Here is a 23,810-nt window from a genome sequence, read left to right as displayed (position 1 = left end):
AGCCTTTTGGAACTGGGCTCTTTAACTTAGAAAATTCATTTAGGATTCACCCATGCTGTTGTGTGGATCAATAGTAGATTTTTTTGTTGTTGTTTTTTCTCTTACGACTGAGTGATACTCTGTTGTATGGATATGCCACAGTTAGTTTATCCCTTCGCCAGTAGAAGATCCTGTACACTGTTTCTAATTTGGGGGATTATAAATAAAACTGCTGTAAACATTTATGTCATTTATGTACAGATTTTCATGTAGCTGTGCATTTTCAGTTTATTTTGGTAAATACTTAGAAGTGGGATTGCTAGGACATGCAGTAGGTGTATCTTTAACTTTTTTAGAAACCTGTCAGACTTTTCTGAAGTGGTTGTACCATTGGAAATGGCTATGCCATTGCTCTGCACCAGCACTTGGTGTTGTCAGGGTTTTTACTTATTTGCACAATTCTAATAGGTGTCTAGTGGTATCACACTGTGGTTTTAATTTGAACTTCTCTAATGACTGATGGTGTTGAGCATGTTTTTATGTTTATTTGATGCCCTTCTGTCTTCCTCTCTAAAGTGTCTATTTTTATCTTCTGCCCATTTAAAAACAATTTTTGTTTTCTTAGTGTTTTGAGAGTGATTTATGTATTCTTAATGTGAGCCTTAGTCAGAAATTTGCTTTACGAATATTTTCTGCCAGTCTTCAGCTTTTCTTTTCATTATCTTAACAGTATCTAATAGCTATAGCTAATTTTAATAAAAGTCAAGTTTTCAATTTCTTTTTCCTTTATGGATCCTGCTTTTGGTGAAGTGTCTAAAAACTCTTTACCTAACTCAGTATTACAAAGATTTTCTCCTAAAAGTTTTATAGTTTTATGTTTTACACTTAAGTTTATGATCTGTGTTGAGTAAATTTTTGTGTGACGGGGTGAGAGATATGTATTGAAGTTCGTCTTTTTTGTATTTGGGCATCCAGCTGTCATTGTTTGTTCAGCATCATTTGTTGGGAAAAAACAAAAACAAAAAACAAAAAACCTGCCTTTCTCAATTGAATTACCTCTACAACTTTGTGAAAAATCATGTTCCTATATTTATGCTGTTCTGTTTCCAGAATTTTTATGTATCTGTCGTTAACAAATACATAGCGTACTGTCTTGATTGCACTAGCTTTAACAGTAAATCTTAAAATTGGGTAGTGTGAGTTCTTCAACCTTTTTTTTCTTTCGGAATTATTTCCGTTATTTTAGTATTTTATAATTATTTTTTGAAGCCACATACCGTATGTCAAACAACTGGAAAATAATTGTAAATAGTCTTTACCTGGAAATGGGCCTAGTTTTTGTTTTCTGCAGGATGCTTTAATGTGGAGAAGAGGTGAGTTAAGCTAGTCAGGAGTCACAAAATTTGATATTTGTTGTTGCTGTGGGTACCCTCAGTGCACCTCTGACCTCAAATCTTCTAATAATATGTTGTATTTAGGGCAGGGGCTGATTTTCCAGGTGGATTTTCTCAATATCTTCTCTACCTTCAGCTCTCAAATTCTTCTCTTCTGCAACTCTCTCAGCAGTGAGGGCAGAGAATGGGGACATTTTCTGTTTTTCTGATTAAGATTGTATTATACCCCTCGATTTGGGGTGAGGTATTCTGATCCTGCTCATCCCATTGCTGTAGGCTGCTGCAGTGGGTTTCACTTGTGCCTCAAGGACAAGTAATGCTTATTCTATTCCTCCCCACCCACTCCTTGTTAAGGCTTTTCCATAGGAGTCATATGGGAGAAGAGCCTAGTCTGGGGGCGGAGCTTCATTCCATACCTTTCCCAGCCAGGGTGGTTGCTGTATTTTTTAAAGCCCTAAGGGGTCAGTAGAGAAAAGGCAGCAAGAGAGTGTGAACGCTCTTTATCAGTGGCCCCAGGGGCTCCACATTCTGTTCTGTAATTCACAATTTTTCTCCCTCCAGCTTGTCTGAGGTGTTTTGTTAAAAGGCTAGGAGGGACACTTTTCCTAATACTCTATGTCTGAACAATTGAGGAAGGTGGTGAGCTGAAACCTGATGTTTCATAGAAACAATTTTAACTCTAAAGACACTTTTTACATGTTCAATCTGTTTATCCATCTATTATCTAATAGTATATTCCTTATAATTTATTTATAGTACTTTAAAAGCCTATTAATCTCCTAAGAAAAAGGCAGTAAGTAAATTCCTTGTATCAAGGAAAAAGAACAATGGATGTCTTTCATTTCAGAATTTCAGCTGCTTTTCTGCCAGGAAATCAAGAGTGTCACCACAAAAATGATAACTATGTGAAGTAATACATATGTTAATTAGTTAGAATTAGGCCTTCCTCAATGTATCTCTACTTCAAAACATCATGTTATACATGGTAAATACATATAATTTTATCTGTCACTTTTTAAAAAAATTAAGTAAATCATCAATAAAAGGCTAGCTACAGAAGGATGATCTTGGCATTCCTCATTTTCAAGACAATTGAAAATGGGGGAAAAACTAATTCGAGGATTTTAAATTGAATTAATAAAAAATTAAGAATGTAATAAATATTGATTCAATATTAATGAAGGTAAGAAATGCAAGACATTTAGTTAAGATACACATACAAAGTCAAACCCTGTATCATACCGTTGCTTTTAAATACAGTGTTATCTTTGTGTGATTGTGATAACTGACTGTCATTACATTATCTCATTTGGAATAATAATAATATACATGTGTATAAATATTCACAAATACAGAAAAGTCTGTTTTAGACTGTCTAAATTATTTATGTTTTGTGTACACATACTTTGGTGGGATTTTCGTTTTACAAATGATAAAATGTAACCTAACAGAAAAATGTGAATCTGTGTGTCACTTGATGTAGATATCCCCAAATAGGTGCTTTTGAAATAATTGAAAGGGAACTTAATATGGGAATTCTGAGTTTAGTAAATTTTTAATCCTTTGTTTTAAAGTAACAAAACTTTTTCCATCAAGTATCATTCATTCATGAAGCAAATTTATTGAGTGTTTATGATGTGCTAAGAGTGGTTTTGAGTGCTGGGAAACTTAACAGTGCACAAGATAGGCATAGTTCCTGCCCTCCTGGAGCCTACATTATGGGCAAGGAGATGTGGAGGTGTGCAGGAGCTTCACTCTCAGCCTTGTAACAAAAGCAGTACAGAAGTAACACAACAAGTTAATCTAAGAATGTGATAAATGCTACAAAAAAAACAATTGCAGGAACAGTAATGGTGATGAGGGCTGCTTTAGATATGGTGGTCAGAGAAGGCTTCTTTCAGGAGTAAAACTTGTGCTGAAACCCGAAGGATAAGAAGTACTGCCTGGGGGAGGGAGCTTTCTTGGCAGAGAAAGCTCAGTGTTAGAAATAGGTCCTGAATGGAAGAAAAAAAAAAAAAAAAGCTTGGTGTTAAAACAGAAAGGAAGACAATGTGCTAAAATGAAAAGGAGGACTTAGGAATGAATCCTATCTGCTTTTAACATGACTAAGACCATTTTAAATAGTACTGGGAAATAGCTTCAAGGCAAGAAAGTGAATGAAAAGCTCTATGTATTTTGAAACTATGAGAGACCTATAATCCCAAACCTCAGTCTAATGTGAAAGTTAATATCAAATTGAGATGCAAAGCTGGCAGATCATTATTCGTTGAAATAAGTGCATATTCTGATGAATATCAAGAGGACAAAAGCTCTCATTTGATCCCAGGGAGATAAGTTATAGACTTGTGCTAGAAGTTTCCTGGACCCAGATAAGCATATAGAAAGAATGAAGAGGGCCCTCGGAGTGAACAGGCAACCTATAAAATGGGAGAAAATTTTCGCAACCTACTCATCTGACAAAGGTCTAATATCCAGAATCTACAATGAACTCAAACATATTTACAAGAAAAAAACAACCCCATCAAAAAGTGGGCAAAGGATATGAACAGACACTTCTCAAAAGAGGACATTTATGCAGCCAAAAAACACATGAAAAAATGCTCATCATCACTGGCCATCAGAGAAATGCAAATCAAAACCACAATGAGATACCATCTCACACCAGTTAGAATGGCCATCATTAAAAGGTCAGGAAACAACAGGTGCTGGAGAGGATGTGGAGAAATAGGAACACTTTTACACTTTTGGTGGGACTGTAAACTAGTTCAACCATCGTGGAAGTCAGTGTGGCAATTCCTCAGGGATCTAGAACTAGAAATACCATTTGACCCAGCCATCCCATTACTGGGTATATACCCAAAGGACTGTAAATCATGCTGCTATAAAGACACATGCACACGTATGTTTATTGTCGCACTATTCACAATAGCAAAGACTTGGAACCAACCCAAATGTCCAACAACGATAGACTGGATTAAGAAAATGTGGCACATATACACCATGGAATACTATGCAGCCATAAAAAATGATGAGTTCATGTCCTTTGTAGGGACATGGATGAAACTGGAAATCATCATTCTCAGCAAACTATCACAAGGACAAAAAACCAAACACCGCATGTTCTCACTCATAGATGGGAATTGAACAATGAGAACACATGGACACAGGAAGGGGAACATCACACTCCGGTGACTGTTGTGGGGTAGGGGGAGGGGGGAGGGATAGCATTAGGAGATATACCTAATGCTAAATGACGAGTTAATGGGTGCAGCACACCAACATGGCACATGTATACATATGTAACAAACCTGCACGTTGTGCACATGTACCCTAAAACTTAAAGTATAATAATAATAAAAGAAAATTTAAAAAAAGAAATTATCCTTTACTGTGATGCCATAAAGTTATTTTCCTATATTGTTTCTATAAGTTTTATTGCCTTGTTCGTTACATTTACATCTTTAATGTACCTGTAATTGAATGTAGCTTGCAGTTTTGTGTGAGATATAAGTTAATGGTCCATTTTAATAAAAACATCAACCAAAAAAAAAAAAAAAGAACGAAGAGGGCAGGGCAGAATGCGTCACACAGATGAGCCATGTATGTGCAGGAGGAAGGTATTGAGTGTAGTACTGGGTGTAGTAAAAGGTATTGGATGTAGTAAACTCTACGGGTTGTGTACATCCCCGTAGCTTTTTATCTTAATTGGCTGGGGAGAAGTCAAAGCTCAAAGAAATTGTTTATACCTATAACTCTGATGCATAAGGAGACTTCTTGCTAGCCTAGACACTGCATACACTAAACTTTTAATTGCTGATCCAGAAAGAATTTACTCAAAAAGAGCTATCACAGGATACATAAAATATATCTCAGGAACAAATGGGGAAGGAATGTGAAAAACAGGGCATAAGAAACACCATAAAAAATGTTTTCATTGAACAAAAGGAATCTTTGACCAAATATATTGCCTTAAATGAAAACAATTAATGGATGATTACCCGAGTTAAACAGTTGTATGAAGCAGAGATGTAAGTGCTTGGAAAAGAGTTGGTGAAACAACAGAATGAGATGGAACATAGCAAAAATCTTTTCTTATTATCACTGAACTGGGGAATCCCCTCAGAAATGTGACATAAAACTTAGAAGCTATAAACGGAAAAAAAAAAAAAAAAAAAAGACTGATGTGTTATCTATATAAAAGTAAAAATAACAAAAAGAAAAGAAATTGTACATGTCCAAAAAAATCCTTTCAAAAAGTCAAAAGAAAAATGACAAATGGTGGGAAAAAATTGTATTACATACAACAAACAATTTCCTTTTTTTTTTTTTCTTTTTTTGAGACAGTCTCACTCTGTCACCCAGGCTGGAGTGGAGTGGCACTATCTCAATTTCTTAACACTCAGAGAGTGCCAATAAGAGAAAAATTAGCAGTCTTTGGGGAAATGGGTAAAGTGTATGAAAACACAATTTAAAGAAAAAGAAATATGATTCTTAGGCACATGTGAATATGATTGCCCTTATGGTTGGGAATTATAAATTAAAAGCATGAAGGGGTACATAAATAGAAGGAATATGTTCTAGTATTCAATAAGACTAGTTAACAATTTATTACATTTCAAAATAGCTAGAAAAGAAGAATTGTAATATTCTTAATACACAGAAGATATAAATGTTTGAGGTGATAGGTACCAGGATTACCCTGATTTGATCATTACACATTGCATGTAGGTATCAAAATATCACATATTTTGTACTCCCAAAATATGTACAACTATTATATGTTATATAGTATATAATATTAATATATGTATTATATAGTTTTTTTAACTATTATGAGGATGCCATTTTTCACCTAGGTGTAGAAAAAGTAAATAATATTAATCACTATTATGGAGGGGCTAGGAAAACACCTACTGTTACACAACTGTTGCCTGTGTGTGTATAAATATATACATATATATGTGTGTGATAAATATGTACACACACATTACATATATGAGTATATATATACATTATGTGTGTGAGTATATATGTATGTGTGTATGTGTGTGTATACATATAAAATTTATAAGGACAGCATCGCTTTGGCAATATCTATCAAAATATACATAAAGGCGTCCCTTAATCTAAAAATTCTATTCCTAGTAATATATCCTACTGACATACATGTATATTACAAAATTATGTGGACAAAAACATGATAGATTTAAACTGTACACTATTAACAACTACATTAAGTGTAAATGATAAATATCTTAATTAAAGGATGGAATTTGACTGGGTAAAAATACAAGATTTAATTATACGTTGCCTATAAAAATTTCACTTCACATATAAAGAGGCAAATAGCTTAAATATAAAAAAAAAAAGTATATGCCATGCTAACCCTAATTAAAATAAATGTGGTGTGCTTACGTTAATATCAGACAAAGTAGATTTTGGAGAAAAGACGATTACTAGATATAGAGTCATTTCCTAATGATACAGGGGCCAGTTACTTAAGAGGATGTAACAATCATAACATTTGTAGCCCTTAAAACAGAACTTCAAAATATAGGAAGCAAAACTAACACTATTTTAAGAAGTAGACACTTATATTCAAATATCTTAACACTCCCTTTTTAACAACTGATAAAGTAAATAAACCAAAAATCAGTAAGTACATAGGACCCTTGGACAATACTGTTACCAAATGAACCTAATTGTCAATTACAGAACAGTCTGCCCAGCAACAATAGTGTATGCATTCTTTTTAAGTGCATACACAGCATTTGCTAGGATAGATATACTCTGGGCCATAAAATAAGTCACAATAAATTTGAAGCTATGGAAGTTACACAAAACATGTTATCTGATACAATTGTATTAAACTGTGCTAATACAGATAAAGATAACTGGGACATTCTCAATTATTTGAAAGCTATATAACTCACTTCTAAATAATGGATATTTTAAAGAAGAAATCAAAGGGAAATTATTTTTAAGTGGATGATACTGAAAATGCTTAGAGGGAAATTAACAGCATTAAAGGATTATATTAGAGGAGGAGGAAAGTATGAAAAATGACTTCAATTTCCACTATAAGAAACTAGGTAAAGAAGAGCCAATATCCTGGAATAGGCAAAAGAAAGGAGATAATCACTAAATCCTATTAATATTGCTCACCAAATTTCTTTCAAATCTGTCTACTTTTTGCTATCCCCACTGCTACTGATTTATAATTTGCTTTCTCATATTGATTATGGCTAGTCAGTGGACCATAGTGGGTAAGAGTGGAGACTAGGGTGCGCCCCACTATGATGTGCCCAGGACTAGGGGAGAAGGAGATTGGGAAGAGGCGGGGCTGGGTCCTGAGACACAGTACTTGAAACTGGGAATGTCCCAGGCAAACCAGGATAGATAGTCCCCCTTGTGTAGGTTCTGGAACAAGACCTTGGACTTGAATCCCTTTCTTACCACTTATAAAGTAACAAGTGACTGATCCTCTTGTGCCTTGATTACCTTTCCTGGAAATGAGTATTATAATAGTACCCACCTTCAAGAATTAATGTGAGAATCAGATGAGTTAATGGATGTGTGAAGTACTTAAAGCATAAAGAGCACTGAATTAAAGTTGGCAGTGATGGCCTTGGTGATAGTGGTAGTTCTGGATGGAGATTTTTTTTTTCTAAGTTCTAAGCATTGGCCTCATATCTCACTCTTTCCTTCTAGACTTACCGTACATCAGATTTTCCTTCACATACACCAGAGTTATCTTTCTAAACTCCAATATAAACATATCAATTTTCTGCTTAAAATATTACAGTGGCTCCTTAATACCCTTAGAGCAAAGCCCACAATTTATAATAATACCCAGCATTTACTCATTTTCATGCTTCTCATAATTCTTTCTTCCATACTTCACTGATTTTTCTCTTCTTTAAGTCTTTGCATGTGCTGTTGCCTCAACTAGATTTTCTTTCCTGTGTGTCCTCCCCTACCCCCAGCTATTTCTCCTGACTAAACTCCTTCTTCTGGCTCATTACCTTACCAACCTCAATTCCCAATTTCCCTGACCTCTCCCCCACACTTTCCCTGTCAAAAGTAACTTAAGATGGCTTCCTGTGTGCTATATCTGAAGTGGTACTTATTATGTACATTATTCTAGTATATTGTGTTCTCTATATATTGTACTATATGATTACGTTACTGATTTTTCATCAGCCATCTTTGTGCTCATAATGGTCAAAATATATGTGTAAGATACAATAGAGTAGGTTTTCCCAAACTCAGCATGTTCCTTGCCAGGATTACCCCACCTTCCCTCTACCCTCCTGTAGCAGTATGATTGGTTCCTGAAAACTTAGTTCATCTTGAACACCTAATATATGAATATTAGTCTGACATTCTCTTCTTTCCCTACCTACTGCACTTGAGTTGGTCATTTCTTCTTATCTTGTTAGTAATTTTACTGCTTTTTATTATAGCACTGAGAACAGTGCATTGAAGTTAATTCATTTTCCATTCTAGCTTGCAACAATGTCAAGTCTTTAGGTTCTACTGTGGGCACTATGCTAGGTTCTAGGGTTATACTGATGAGTAAAACCAATTTAGTCTCTCTTCTCTTGATGCTTACAGCTAAAGAGAAATTTTAAAAAGACACTACATAGTTAAATATAAAATTGCAAATTTGTTAGTAGAGTGGAAAAGAACTACTGTATTTGACGTTATGGAAGCATGTAATAGGGATTTGACCTTGAGAAGGTTACTCTCAACATAAAATTGAAGATAACTACATGAAGAGAGACGGGAAGTGCATGCCAGGCAGAGGAAACTGCAAATGAAAAGGCCCATGTGTAGTTGTGTCTCATGAAGTCATTGAAAGAAGGCTAGTCTGGCTGGAATAACATTTGAAGTGACCCTGGCTGCAGTAGAAACTCACAGGAGGCCAGCTGTTGGAGGCATGTAGATTGTTAGGGTAGCCCAGGTAAAAGAGACGAAGAATTGAGGTAGGTTGGCCTACAGTGATGATGTTACAGGATATTTGAGATTTTTTAAAAACAAATGATTGATTCTTGCATGGTGATAAATTAGATCTTGGTGGCTATTATATTGAAAGACTAAGAAAACACACTTTTAGAACACATTATTTGTAAGTTTCTGGTGTGCATAACTGGATGGATTATGTCCTCTTCACTGTTGTATCTGCTCAGCACATTATTGACCCCACAGCACACATCAAGTAAATATTTGTTGAAAATGAATGAGCATTGTTGTATTTATGAAAATGTTATATTCAACTGCAATATAAGTTACACGCATAGGAAATGCATTAATTAATGGAGTAAAGCCTAATACTTTGTTCTTTACTTTGAAGTTTGAAAATACATCAAATGGGATCTAGAATATAGTTCATCTTTGTACAGTCTTTTAAAATAAAACTTGTGGAAGATGAGCTTGTATAAACTGCAGTAATTTTGTGAGAAAAATGGTGATAAAATACTTCTACTACAGAACTCTTGATATTTTACTTTTTATTAAGGTGATCCCCAGAGTTTGTTTTGTTTTCCACTCTGCAACACATTTTAGCTTTGTCATAAGGAAATCACACTTTTTATCATTGACTCAAAACAATCAGAAAGGGAATATTGAAATGTAGTTTTCTTCAGTTCTGAATGCCTTTGTTAATTATGCTGAATTACACACACACACCCACCCACATACTCTTGATTGTTTAAAATGCTGTAATTGGAAATACAAACTATTTGGGACCAGTGTTGTACTTAAAGTAAGGAATTGAAACTTGTATATTTTTTGTTCTAATACCTCATTTTATTCTTAAAGAATTTATAATTAATACTGTAATGTTTGAATAATAAATCTTAACATCATAGCCAGTTAACATTCAAAATGCTCATGTGTATGTGTTTTACAGGTGTGTTCTACTCCCTCTTCTGGGAATGAAGCCTCCCCAGCAAAGCCTATACCTGCTTGTTGATTCTGTTGATGAAGGGTGTAACATTACTGAAGGTGAACAAACGTCTACCAGCTTATCTGGGACTGTTGCAGCACTTTTAGCTGGTCACCATGAGTTCTTTCCACCATGGCTATTGCTTCTCTGTTCTGCCCGAAAGCAGAGTAAGGCTGTTACTAAAATGTTTACTGGTAAGCATAATTACTTACTGCCATCCTCAAATGCTTTTCATTAATGAACTAGTTTCTCAGAGGAAAAAGTACGCAGTTGAAGATCTGCGTGTTGCATTTGCTCCTTCTATCAGCTATTCTCAACTGTGCCTTTTGAAATTTATATAAAAAAGCCTTAGCATGTTTTTAAGATCATTTAAACTTTACCTTTTTTTCAAGATTCTTTTCCTAAGTGCTTTGGTAACAGGAGTATCTCATGCCATATTTGCTGCTATACATCTTGGGGCTGCATTTATTATGTTGTTGTATCATGATCAATTTAAACCTTTTTCTGATGTTTGAGATTACAGTCTATATAATATATAAAAGTACACTGTCAGAGTTTCTTTTTTTTTCTTTCTCTTACTTTTTTTACTTTTCTTTACTTACTACCATAATAAAGTTGTGGTTACTCCTATTAGATTAACACACTCCTCTTTGTCCTGTGGGAAATAAAAGGAGTGTAAAACAAGGACCTATCACAGGATATATAGTATAATTGGAGAGATACTAAGTTAATGGTTAATTAGCCATATAACTTTTGAGTAGTTCTATACATTTTACAGTATGTTGAAATCTTGTTAGTTTGTTAAAATAATTTTCTGTGAGCGGCTTTATTCCTTCTATCAGGTTGTCTCTCTTCAATTCCCTTGCTACTAAAGGCAGCACTTTTGGTTTCCACATATGGCATTCTTTCTTGTTGTTATTGATAAAAATATAGTTGGTAAAAGTTTAATAATTTAAATGACAATAGCTAACACTTAGGTAGCATTTAGTATGTCAGGCATAGGTACAGTAGAAGCCTCTTTTGGTCTGTGTCACTGTTCCTTTCTATTCCTCATTAGAGAAAACCAGTATTATTCACTTATTTTATATGCTTTCAGCTCACATTTTATATTATGTATGTTTATAGTTTACATAAATGAAACACTCCATACACCATCTGAGCTTTTACCACTCACTAGCCATGTGACTTTACAAAATTTATATTCTCTGTGCCTCTGTTTCCTTATCTATGAAATGGGGATTATAATATTACTTTTCTTACAGGGTTTTTGTAAGGTTAAATGACAAATTACATATGAAGCACTTAGGACAAAGCCTAATACATAGTAAGTGCTTCAGAAATATATTGTTGCTATTATTCTTATTATTTGATTCTCTTTTTTTAGCCAACAATATTTTTGAGCCATATTCATTAGAAATCCATTTCACTGATTTTAATTGGTAGATAGTACTCCTTCCCATCAATAAATCTCTTTTTATTTTTCCATTATCCTGTTCATGGACATTTAGATCATTTTCAGTTTTTTGCTGTTACAAAAAATGCTTCATGAACATATTTGTTCACGTATTCTTGTGCACATGTGCTGAAAGTTTACATTCTAAATCTAGACTTGTAATTGCTGGATTATAGAGTATGTACATTTTGAACTCCAGTTAATTGTACTTCTTTTTTTGGGATATTAATTATTTAAATTGTTGGGCTGTATATAAACATGTGACATGGTAGATGTGGAATTTTGAGGTAAAAACTTCAGGATATTGCTAAAGTTATTAATACATATTGTCAAATTGCTTTCCAAAAGGATATATATCATTATATTCCTACCTGAAAGTGTTGGGTGGTTTCTTTTTACTTGCACCAGTATTGAATTATGTCTTTCTTTAATTTGTCAATGTGATATGTGAAAAATACTCTATTATGTTTATTTGTACTTCTTGTTTACTGTTGAACCCTTTCTCCTTTATGCCTATTTCATCAATTTGCCTTTTTTCCGTGAAATTCTGCTATCTGACCTTTATGTTTTTATTGGGAAGTCAAAGTAATTTTCTTACTGATTTTCAGGGCTTTTATTTGATATTTTTTCAATTCTTTGCAACTATTTTCTTCAGCTTTTTAAAATTGTAATAATTATTTTGAAGTATATTATATGTAACCTCTAATGTATTTCCTTTACTTTTCTGTATTCTTAGTTTTACCTTTAATTATCTTGTCCATATACACTATTTTTTACTATAAAAGGTATGAAATAAAGCTCTAACTTGAATAATCTGTAAAACCATAAATTTTCTCAGCAATTTATTGACTTCCTTTACAATTACTTGGTGATTTTTTTTCATCATACATTAAGTTTGGGTGTGTGTACATATAGATATGTCTGTGTACTATTACTCTATTTCTAAACTATTCATCTGCTTTTCTAAACTATCTGTCAGCATTATTATGCAAATAAAATGTTGGCTTAATTTTTGTAATTTTCTTGCACAATTACTTCCTAGCCCTCTTTGCTATCATTATTATAATTTTAAATTATATATTTTTACCTATATTCCTCTAGGTTATAATAGCATATTTTAAATTATAACTATCAGTGATGTAAACCAAAAAATTATTAAGATTTTGATAAAATTGCAATTTAAATAAGAAAGAATTTGCTGTTTGAAATATGCTTTCTTTCTACTCATAAACGTAGCATATCTGTGCATTTATTCAAGTTTCTCCTTAGATTTTCCAGTTTTCCTTCTATATGTCCTACACATATCTTTCTGGTCTTTGCTTATGTTTTAAGTTGAAATGTATGTGTTTTGAGTTGCATGCATTTGAAATTAAAATTGGCAAGTGTATCATCATAGCCAGTAACATTAAGATCTTTACTGTGTCTAAATTGGCTTCACCTACTCATATCTGAGGATTAAGCCTTTGGAAAGAGAGTTTTTATAACTTTTCTGATGTATTCATTATACTGACCAGTAGCATTTTCATTAACGGCTTCAGATTAATCTAATGAAAATTACTTTGGCACTAAGCAGAATTTTGACTACAACTAGGGTATTATCATAGCCTGATAGTTGTTAGGCCTTGTTATGGGACTGAAAGAAATAGCAGCCTATTTCAAAACATTTTGTGCACAAAAAATTAACACTCCAAGATTTTTAAAAGATTATGTGTTTATTTTATCTGATTATAAAAGTAATACAGGCTCCATTTAGAACATATTTTAAATGACAACATACACAAATATTACACCAGATAATAATGAGTGCTTAATTATTATTAACACATTGTGTTAAATTCTGTATATGTTTCCCTTCCTAGTTAAGATCATGCTATATATCAATTTGGTTTTCTGCTTTTTAAATTTAATATTGACAAACCTTTCAGTGTCACCATATTGTCTTTTTAATGACTATTTTAATGCTTACATATTTTATTTGTATATTAATATGCTGGCATTTGCTTAAACTTCTTGTTATATTTTTAGGTTTTATTTTCGTATTGCTCATCCTCATATGTTCCTCATGATAATAAGTAATTTCAGTAAGCATCAATTTATAAATATTGGCACAGGTCTTCTCTTTTCACTCTGTTTTCACCAGTACTGCGTAATGCGGTACCCTGAGAAATAATTCAAGCAAGAATAGAAAATAATAGAAATGTTTCAAGTAAGAATAGAAAATTTCAAGTAAGAATAGAAAAGAATAGAAAAATACTTCTATTCAAGTAAGAATAGAAAAGAAATAGGGAGGTAGGTGGTCCATCATTTCAGTAAGTCATATTTTTATTCCCCTAGAAGTGTTGATTATTTTTCAGCCCTATCTTATGTTTAAAAGTGCTGTGATAGCTATATATTGTGTGTGTTCATAATAAGAGGATTACATGTGTATTAGTCAGCAGTTACAATTTTTAAAAGTAATTATTTTCAGTACCGTAACTCAAGATATATAAGTTGTTGATTAATAGATATTCTTAGTTCTGTTTTAATGAAGAGATAACTATTATAACTATTATTGGTCATGAACATAATAATTTCTTCTATCTAAAATCCATATTATTATTTAGACTGGGGGGAGATTTATTCTCTAAATTACAAATTCTCTGTAAGTTTTCTTTATGAAATTCTATACTTTCTTATAGAATTAATCCTATGTCTCTACTCCCTCCTCTTCACTCCCCTGTCAAACACTTGAGTTTTCTTTCACAGCTTTCTATTCTTGTTCCTATCTTAATGAAAAGAGCAAACTTCAAAGTCAAACAAAACAATCAAAATTTATCACTTTCTAGCTGTGTTACTGTGAGCAATTTATTTAGCCTTTCTGAGCTTTAGGTTCCTCATTTTTTAAAATAGAAATATTTATCTCCCAGGCTTAACAGACAAGGAAGTTTTATATATAATGAATACTTAAACTGCTGCCTTAGTTGACTCTCAATAAATGTTGCTCTCTTTTATTCCTTTCTGTAGAACCCTACCTGTTACTCTGGAGTTTCTGTCTTAATAATCTCAAGTTCCAATCATGACATCTTAGTTAATTAGGTTTAAATTTTAGATATTTATTCATAATGTATTATATGATATTTCATGTAAATCAAGTAATGTAATATAAAGTATTACATTAAAGTAATGTAAAGTATTACATTGCTTCAGAAACTTTAAAACACTATATAACGTAAAATAGTGTTATTTCTCAAGTAACTTATTTTATTAGCAATGTACTGGGTATTTCCCTTATCTAACTTAAATTTTTAAGTGAATTGATAAAGCCAAAAGCAAATGGACACACAGAAAAAGATGTGGAGGCAAATCATCTCACATCACTGGTAAATATAGATTGCTGTAAATTTCTAGGTATGTTTTAAACCCTCCTCAGGTGAGCAGTGACTTTTTCATAATTGAAATTTATCTTTTGAAATTATTTCTGTTGAGGATTTAATAACCAATTGTGTGTGTATACGTATATATGTAAAATTAGATTCTATTTTTATATAGATTTAGGGCTATATAAATCTATATACAAAGGGTTATATTAGGACAACTGTTATTCATATTTTATTCTTGGTAGGTTGTTTTTAAGTTTTCAATAACTGTCCATTTTGTCTACATACTTAAAGCTTAGTATTACAAAATTGAGTTCATCAGCTTTTTCTACAAACCTATTATTTGTCCTTCAGTGGTCTTTTTCAGTCCTGTTGGCAGAGCCACAAGTTAATGTCAGCTTTGACTCGTCCTTCTCTCTTTACTTCTCCACATTCACCAAACACTGTATAATCTAGCTCTTATTAAAAATTCCCAAGTCCATCATGTTATTTTTGCTGCTGCTGCTGCAACTGCTGCCACCACCATGGCTGTTCAGGCTCATAGTGATTTTCATCTAGAGTTTATCACAGCCTCTTTAAAAAAGGCTTTTCCTTTAGTCTTGATTTGCTCCAGTTCTTCTTTAGATGTTAGAATATTCCTTCAAAATGCAAATCTGGTCATGTTAGAGACTTGGTAAGTTCATTCACCTAGCAGTTTTTTGTTCTGTTAAGATGAATACACAATTGTCTAATAAGTTCATATCTGTACATCATGATGTCATCTGCCTTTAGACAGTGAAATTGTGGCTTCCTTTAAAGAACTTAAAATGAGTTTAAAATAGCTATAGCTAGTATATTTTTAGGTTGGTTTAAATCTTATTATTTATTTTACAGTGCTGAAGTTTCTTGACCATAATTTAGCCAAAAAGTTAGATCTTAATTGGTTCAAGCTATTTATTGATGGTCTGAGATTTAGTTATTTTAATTTGATAAAATGTGCAGTAATGTAGTTTAAAGACAATGACTGGATATTCTAATTGGATGTAAATATTCAGTCACATAATTAAGGCTAGTGTATATTCATGTGTATAGGTGAAAATACATAAATTATTTATATGGAAAAGATTTTATAAAAAGAAACCTTACTTGTTATTTCTCCTGCAACTTTTTTTTCCTAATCGCTTGGGAGTTCAGATGATGTTAACTGGGTACTTTTATGGTTACGTAAGACTGTCTGCTTCTTAATTAGTATCTATTACAATGGAGTTGAGAGAGGCACCAAGCTACTAAAGGAATAAGTAGTTCGATTTGTAGGTAGGAAAATGAAATTTTTCTGCCATCAGTGTGTTTTTGCAGAAAGAAAAGAAAACTGATTTACATACTAATAGGTATTAATTGATCTGCTTATTAGTATTAATTTATTAATTGATTTATTTTTTGTTATATTGACATTCTCTTTGAAAATATGGTAACTTCTATAATCCTTTTCAACTGATGACATCTACTTTTTTATCTCTTCATTAGGTTTTCGAAAAATAAGTTTAGATGACCTTCGGAAGGCATATATTGTCAAGGATGTTCAGCAGTACATTCTTCATCGTTTAGATCAAGAAGAAGCTTTGCGACAACACCTCACAAAAGAAACTGCAGAGATGTTAAATCAACTGCACATTAAAAGCAGCGGATGCTTTCTTTACCTAGAACGAGTTTTAGATGGAGTTGTAGAAAATTTTATTATGTTAAGAGAAATTCGTGACATCCCAGGAACTCTAAATGGTTTATATCTCTGGCTGTGCCAAAGACTTTTTGTAAGGAAACAATTTGCAAAGGTTCAGCCTATTTTGAATGTGATTCTTGCAGCCTGCCGACCTTTGACCATAACGGAATTATATCATGCAGTATGGACCAAAAACATGTCGTTAACTTTGGAAGATTTTCAACGCAAGTTAGATGTCCTCTCCAAACTTCTTGTTGATGGACTAGGAAATACAAAAATACTGTTTCATTATAGTTTTGCAGAGTGGCTTCTGGATGTAAAACACTGTACTCAGAAGTATTTATGTAATGCAGCAGAAGGACACAGAATGTTGGCTATGAGTTATACCTGTCAAGCCAAGAATTTAACACCATTGGAAGCACAAGAATTTGCATTGCACTTAATTAACTCAAACTTACAATTAGAGACAGCGGAGTTAGCTCTGTGGATGATATGGAATGGTACACCTGTCAGAGATTCCCTTTCTACTTTAATACCCAAGGAACAAGAAGTGCTACAGCTGTTGGTTAAAGCTGGGGCTCATGTCAACAGTGAAGATGATCGCACATCATGCATAGTTCGACAAGCCTTAGAAAGAGAGGATTCCATTCGGACATTATTAGATAATGGAGCTTCAGTAAATCAGTGTGATTCAAATGGGAGAACATTATTGGCTAATGCTGCATATAGTGGCAGTCTTGATGTAGTCAATTTACTTGTCTCTAGGGGAGCAGATTTAGAGATAGAAGATGCTCATGGACATACACCACTCACCCTAGCAGCTAGACAAGGACATACCAAGGTGGTTAATTGTTTGATTGGGTGTGGAGCAAATATTAATCACACTGATCAAGATGGTTGGACAGCATTAAGATCTGCTGCTTGGGGTGGCCATACTGAGGTAGTTTCTGCACTACTTTATGCTGGCGTAAAAGTGGATTGTGCAGATGCTGATAGCCGAACAGCTTTGAGAGCAGCAGCATGGGGAGGACACGAGGATATTGTACTGAATTTGCTACAACATGGCGCTGAAGTGAACAAAGCTGATAATGAAGGTAGAACTGCTTTGATAGCAGCAGCATACATGGGACATAGAGAGATTGTGGAACACCTACTGGACCATGGAGCAGAAGTAAATCATGAGGATGTTGATGGCAGGACTGCACTCTCTGTAGCTGCACTTTGTGTGCCTGCAAGTAAAGGGCACGCATCAGTTGTTAGCCTTTTAATTGATCGAGGTGCTGAAGTGGATCATTGTGATAAAGATGGCATGACTCCACTGCTGGTAGCTGCCTATGAAGGACATGTTGATGTGGTTGACCTGCTTCTAGAAGGGGGAGCAGATGTAGATCACACAGATAACAATGGTCGTACACCCCTCTTAGCAGCAGCTTCTATGGGTCATGCATCAGTTGTAAATACACTTTTGTTTTGGGGTGCAGCTGTGGATAGTATTGATAGTGAAGGTAGGACAGTCCTCAGTATAGCTTCAGCACAAGGAAATGTTGAGGTGGTACGTACTCTACTGGATAGAGGGTTAGATGAAAATCACAGAGATGATGCTGGATGGACACCTTTGCACATGGCAGCTTTTGAAGGGCACAGATTAATATGTGAAGCACTTATTGAACAAGGTGCTAGAACAAATGAGATTGACAATGATGGACGAATCCCTTTCATATTAGCTTCACAAGAGGGTCATTATGATTGTGTTCAAATATTACTGGAAAACAAATCCAACATTGATCAAAGAGGTTATGATGGAAGAAATGCACTGCGGGTTGCTGCATTAGAAGGGCACAGGGACATTGTTGAATTGCTTTTTAGCCATGGAGCTGATGTTAACTGCAAAGATGCTGATGGTCGGCCCACACTTTATATCTTGGCCTTAGAAAATCAGCTTACAATGGCCGAATATTTTTTAGAAAATGGTGCAAACGTAGAAGCAAGTGATGCTGAAGGAAGGACAGCACTTCATGTGTCTTGTTGGCAAGGCCATATGGAAATGGTGCAGGTCCTGATAGCATACCATGCTGACGTCAATGCTGCAGACAATGAAAAGCGCTCTGCTTTGCAGTCTGCAGCCTGGCAGGGCCATGTAAAAGTGGTTCAGCTTCTGATTGAGCATGGTGCTGTGGTTGACCATACATGTAACCAAGGTGCAACTGCACTCTGTATTGCAGCCCAGGAAGGGCACATTGATGCTGTGCAGGTCTTATTAGAGCATGGTGCTGATCCAAACCATGCTGATCAATTTGGACGCACTGCTATGCGTGTTGCAGCAAAAAATGGACATTCTCAGATAATTAAATTATTAGAAAAATACGGTGCATCTAGTTTGAATGGCTGTTCACCATCTCCTGTTCACACAATGGAGCAAAAACCTCTACAGTCAGTGTCTTCAAAAATGCAGTCATTAACAATTAAATCAAATAGCTCTGGTAGTACTGGTGGAGGGGATATGCAGCCTTCGTTACGTGGTTTACCTAATGGGCCAGCTCATGCTTTTAGTTCTCCTTCAGAATCTCCAGATTCTACAGTTGACCGGCAGAAGTCATCACTGTCAAATAATTCCCTGAAAAGCTCAAAAAATTCATCTTTGAGAACTACTTCATCTACAGCAACGGCTCAAACAGTGCCAATTGATAGCTTTCATAACTTGTCATTTACAGAACAAATTCAGCAGCATTCATTGCCACGCAGTAGAAGTCGACAGTCAATTGTTTCCCCATCTTCCACAACACAGTCCTTAGGACAGAGTCATAATTCACCAAGCAGTGAATTTGAGTGGAGTCAAGTAAAGCCCAGTTTGAAGTCAACTAAAGCAAATAAAGGGGGGAAATCAGAAAATTCTGCCAAGTCGGGATCAGCTGGGAAAAAAGCGAAACAAAGTAATTCTTCACAGCCAAAGGTTTTAGAATATGAAATGACTCAGTTCGATAGAAGAGGACCTATAGCCAAATCCGGGACTGCTGCACCACCTAAACAAATGCCAGCAGAATCTCAATGCAAAATTATGATACCTTCAGCTCAGCAGGAAATTGGTCGATCTCAACAGCAGTTTCTTATTCACCAACAAAGTGGGGAACAGAAGAAGAGAAATGGAATAATGACAAATCCAAATTATCATCTTCAGAGCAACCAGGTTTTTCTTGGTAGGGTTTCAGTCCCACGAACAATGCAAGATAGAGGGCATCAGGAAGTGTTGGAGGGATACCCTTCCTCAGAGACAGAATTAAGCCTTAAACAAGCTCTGAAGCTTCAGATTGAAGGTTCTGACCCTAGCTTCAACTATAAAAAGGAAACACCATTATAAAAGGTAATATTTTGTCAAAGAGTAAAAAACAAAAGTATAGTTCCCTCTACTTGGAATGCTCTTTTCCCTGATCACAAGGCCAATTCCCTCAGTTAATCTCTACTCAGATGTCATCTGGGCCAGACCTGCCTCATCACCCCTTTACATCAAAATTCTCCTGCCTCTAGCACTCCTTTCCCCCTTGCCTGCATTATGTTATCCAAAGCACTTACTATTTAAAATACTTCAGATGTTTTCTTTATTATTTTTCTCCTCTGAACTAAAAATACAACCTTTGTGAGGGTAGGGTTTTCTGTCTGTTCACTACTGTATTTCATGTACTTGGAATAGTGCTTGGACCTATGGTAGTTTCCCAGTAAAAATTTGTTGAATAAGTTAATGAACTAATGAATGAATTAATATACTACTTATGGATCCCAGATTAAGAATTCTTTCCTATTCAGTTATGTCCTCCTTTTAAAAGAATTTTGATGGTGTCAGAGGGAGGGGCTATTTCAAACTCATCTTTTTGGTTTGAATGCAATAATGTCTGTAGCACATAGTAGATAGTAAATATTAATTTCAATCCTTTTCACTCAGAAAGAAGTCAAAAACTTAGTAGAAGGTAGTTTTTATGATGACCGATCTCTTGAGACTCTTCCAAGTAATGTTTTCACACATAAGGCATAGATGTGAAAAATGGTAAATGGATGTTTTTGCAATATTGGTATTTAGGGCACTTTATACCTAGATAAATTAGTCATATTTGTTAAATAAAAATATTTTTTTCTCCTCCCCATGACAAAGGATACTTCATTAATAATATAGGGGATGTTAGTGGGAAAATAGGTATGTAAGTTTTATATTTTAGATACTTTTTCAGAAGCACATTTCCTATATTGGAGATAAATTTGAAGATTTTATTAGGGGTCTTTCCTAGCTTACACTGCAGCTATATTTATCCCACTTTGCTTAATGATTTTTCTTCCTCTAACAAAATTATATATACTCTTTCCTTTTTGCTGCTTCTGTCTTTGTAAATATATTTTAGGGATATAATAGGTAAAACACTATTACAGATAAATTCCTCATATCGTCTAATAAACAGCCTTCAATATGAATCTAGGGGTGACCAGTCAAATGTCATTCAAAAATAATTTGAATAAAGTAGTTAATTCAGTCCCCAAATGCAATTCGTTTTTAAAATAATTAGTTCTGATGGTGCACCCTTTCAACTCTCATGATATCTGTTTTAAAGGCAAAGTATAAATACATATTAAAAATGAAACACCAGAATTAAGGTAAACATTTTGTGGAATTTAAAAAGTGGCTTATAAGTTAAATAATAGTTAAGTCTGCTTTGTGCTTTGCATGGTAAATATATAGATAAAGATATATAGAGGTAAATGTATTATATAAAGTTTTAAAATGATATGTAGCTATATAATACAATGTAGAAATTAATTTTTTTTTTAACTTTTGCATTAGTTTCCTATTCTGTGAAACAGAAGACATTGTGATGGAGTGGTTCTTCAGCTACTGGATGGAAACATATGCCTGTTAATTTGCTGAAAAAACAAAAAAAATGAAGAATGTGATCTCTGCAGTACAGTTACCTTAATTACTGTAATGTGCCTAAATAGTAAGGCTGCCTTCTCAATGTAACCCTCTGTGCTTAAAAAAATTTAATTTTATGTGCTTTGTATTCACTACACAGGAATAAGCACTTTTTAAAAATGCAGATACATGCTGCAGTTCCCTGATAAAAGCTGAAAAGAAAATTTGAGTATTTTAAGTTAAGATTTGATAAAAAAATGTGCATGTGCCATAATCAAATATATATGAAAAGGCAGTGTTCCTTGTATTTATTTTTTTTTCTTTTTGTGGCAAAAGAAACTTAAACATACTGTTTCAGTCACAGTGTATGGCCTGTTTCTTGTATCTTTAAAGATGTTGCTCAATAAAACAAATCTTGCAACTGTTCTATGTTCACTACACCTTCAGCATTGGATAAAAATCAGTTTCTATACATTGAAATGAAAAAATGATTTCTTGGCAGTTTAAAAAAATATTTTATAGTAGTTTAGGGAGCTGCTTTAAGTAGTTTAAATCTGGATTTTCCCAGTAGAATTCTTCTCATCTCTGGCTAAACATGTCAGAACAAACAACCAACCAGTCTGTAGGCAGAATAAAGTCCTATTTCATCCGCTGGGATACAATTTCACCTTCCATTCACTTTGTCATTCCACCTCTAAGAAGACAGACTATCATTCCTGAGGCATGAAAATTCTCAGGGACAAAGCCATGCCTCAGTCACATGTGTGTGCAGAGAGAAATGCACCTATCTAAGGGTAGATTTTTGATCCCTGAATAATTCATTGACTAAACTGACCTCTTCCTCCTGGCTAAATAAATTAATTTTGCTGGCTTCTCTCTCAGCGGTTTCTATTTTGTAAATTGCTGCATGACCAAAATAGCCCCACTCAAAATCAATTGAATTAATTTTAATGGTTTGGTTGGATGAATATAAAATGTGCTGTCCTTCACAGATGACACCACTCACCTGTCAATCATAGCACATGTGTACTTTTTATTGTTACTTAATAGTGATAGATTTGCACTATTCTATCCTCATACTCTTTCCTGTTTTCTTCTTTGTACAATTGCATGCAGGAGGGCTGGATGCCAGGGTTAAGAGAGAAATTCATGACAAGGAAGGTAAAATTGGTTCAAATGAGCATGTGACCCACAGCCTTAGTCTCCTTACTCTTAAATCAGTGGAGCTGTAGCTTAGATGGGTCGTTTATATGTCTGGAAAAGTTGTCATAACAGTTTAGAAGCCAAGGTTGTGGATTTGATCTTAGAATGGGCCTGTTAGTCTTATAGAACCCAGAAATTCTGTTCTTTTCATATACTGTTGATAAGGAGGAATGAGGAAAGAGAATCTGGAGATTCAGCACAAAACCATTGCTACTTCTAGAACAAAATCTTTAGAATATGTCCTAATAACAAAGGTCAGTAATGTCATCTTCATATATGAAGGACACATGTGATACATTGTTCGTGGAAATAGAAATGTGTAATTATGATAAATGTTCCACTTGAATCTTATTGTAAGGCTTTTCTTGCTTTTATTTTTTAAAGTCAGCAAAACTCATTTTGTCTGTCATCTATAAGTCATAGTAAGGACTACGAGATAAGTTGATAAGTTCAATTGATACTAAGGTGACATGGCAATATTAGTAACTCAGATGTGAATGTTTCAAGTATTGAATTCTTGTCCCTATGGGACATTTATTAAATACACTTAATAGGACTCTTGCAAAGTAGCCTTAAAAGTGTTAATGAGTCTATTAATAAATATGAACACATACTATTATTAGAACCAACTTTACTCATATCTCAAATACAGTACATTTACATTACTGTAGAGGATGAAGCTCTAATTTCTATTACATGTATTTTTCTTTAGAACGAGAACCCTGAAAGCTGCCAGTTTTCTATTAACTTTGAATTATTGAAATTGTATTTATTTAATTTTATTGTTTTTACAAAATTGCACCTTGTGTCCAAAGGGCGAAGATATGACATTGCATAAGGGATTTATGTTTTTCAAAGAGCTAACTGTTTTCATATCCATACTATATA

At 34.1% G+C, this 23,810-nt stretch overlaps 1 protein-coding gene across 1 annotated transcript in view; it reads left to right on the top strand.

Annotated features, from left to right (window-relative positions):
• ANKRD50 (ankyrin repeat domain containing 50) overlaps positions 1-21,856 on the top strand; it is a 45,931-nt gene extending 24,075 nt beyond the window's left edge. The window contains exons 3-5 of the mRNA XM_032146864.2: positions 10,288-10,517; positions 16,636-20,186; positions 21,651-21,856. Coding sequence (XP_032002755.1) covers positions 10,288-10,517; positions 16,636-20,183 — 3,778 coding nt within the window. The 3' untranslated portion in view covers positions 20,184-20,186; positions 21,651-21,856. The remainder of the gene's footprint in view (positions 1-10,287; positions 10,518-16,635; positions 20,187-21,650) is intronic.
• Positions 21,857-23,810: the final 1,954 nt, after the last annotated feature.

This window comes from Hylobates moloch, unplaced genomic scaffold (assembly GCF_009828535.3).
Source record: "Hylobates moloch isolate HMO894 unplaced genomic scaffold, HMol_V3 SCAFFOLD_3, whole genome shotgun sequence".
NCBI classification, from domain to species: Eukaryota; Metazoa; Chordata; class Mammalia; order Primates; family Hylobatidae; genus Hylobates; species Hylobates moloch.
This window is presented reverse-complemented; position numbering and strand designations above follow the sequence as displayed.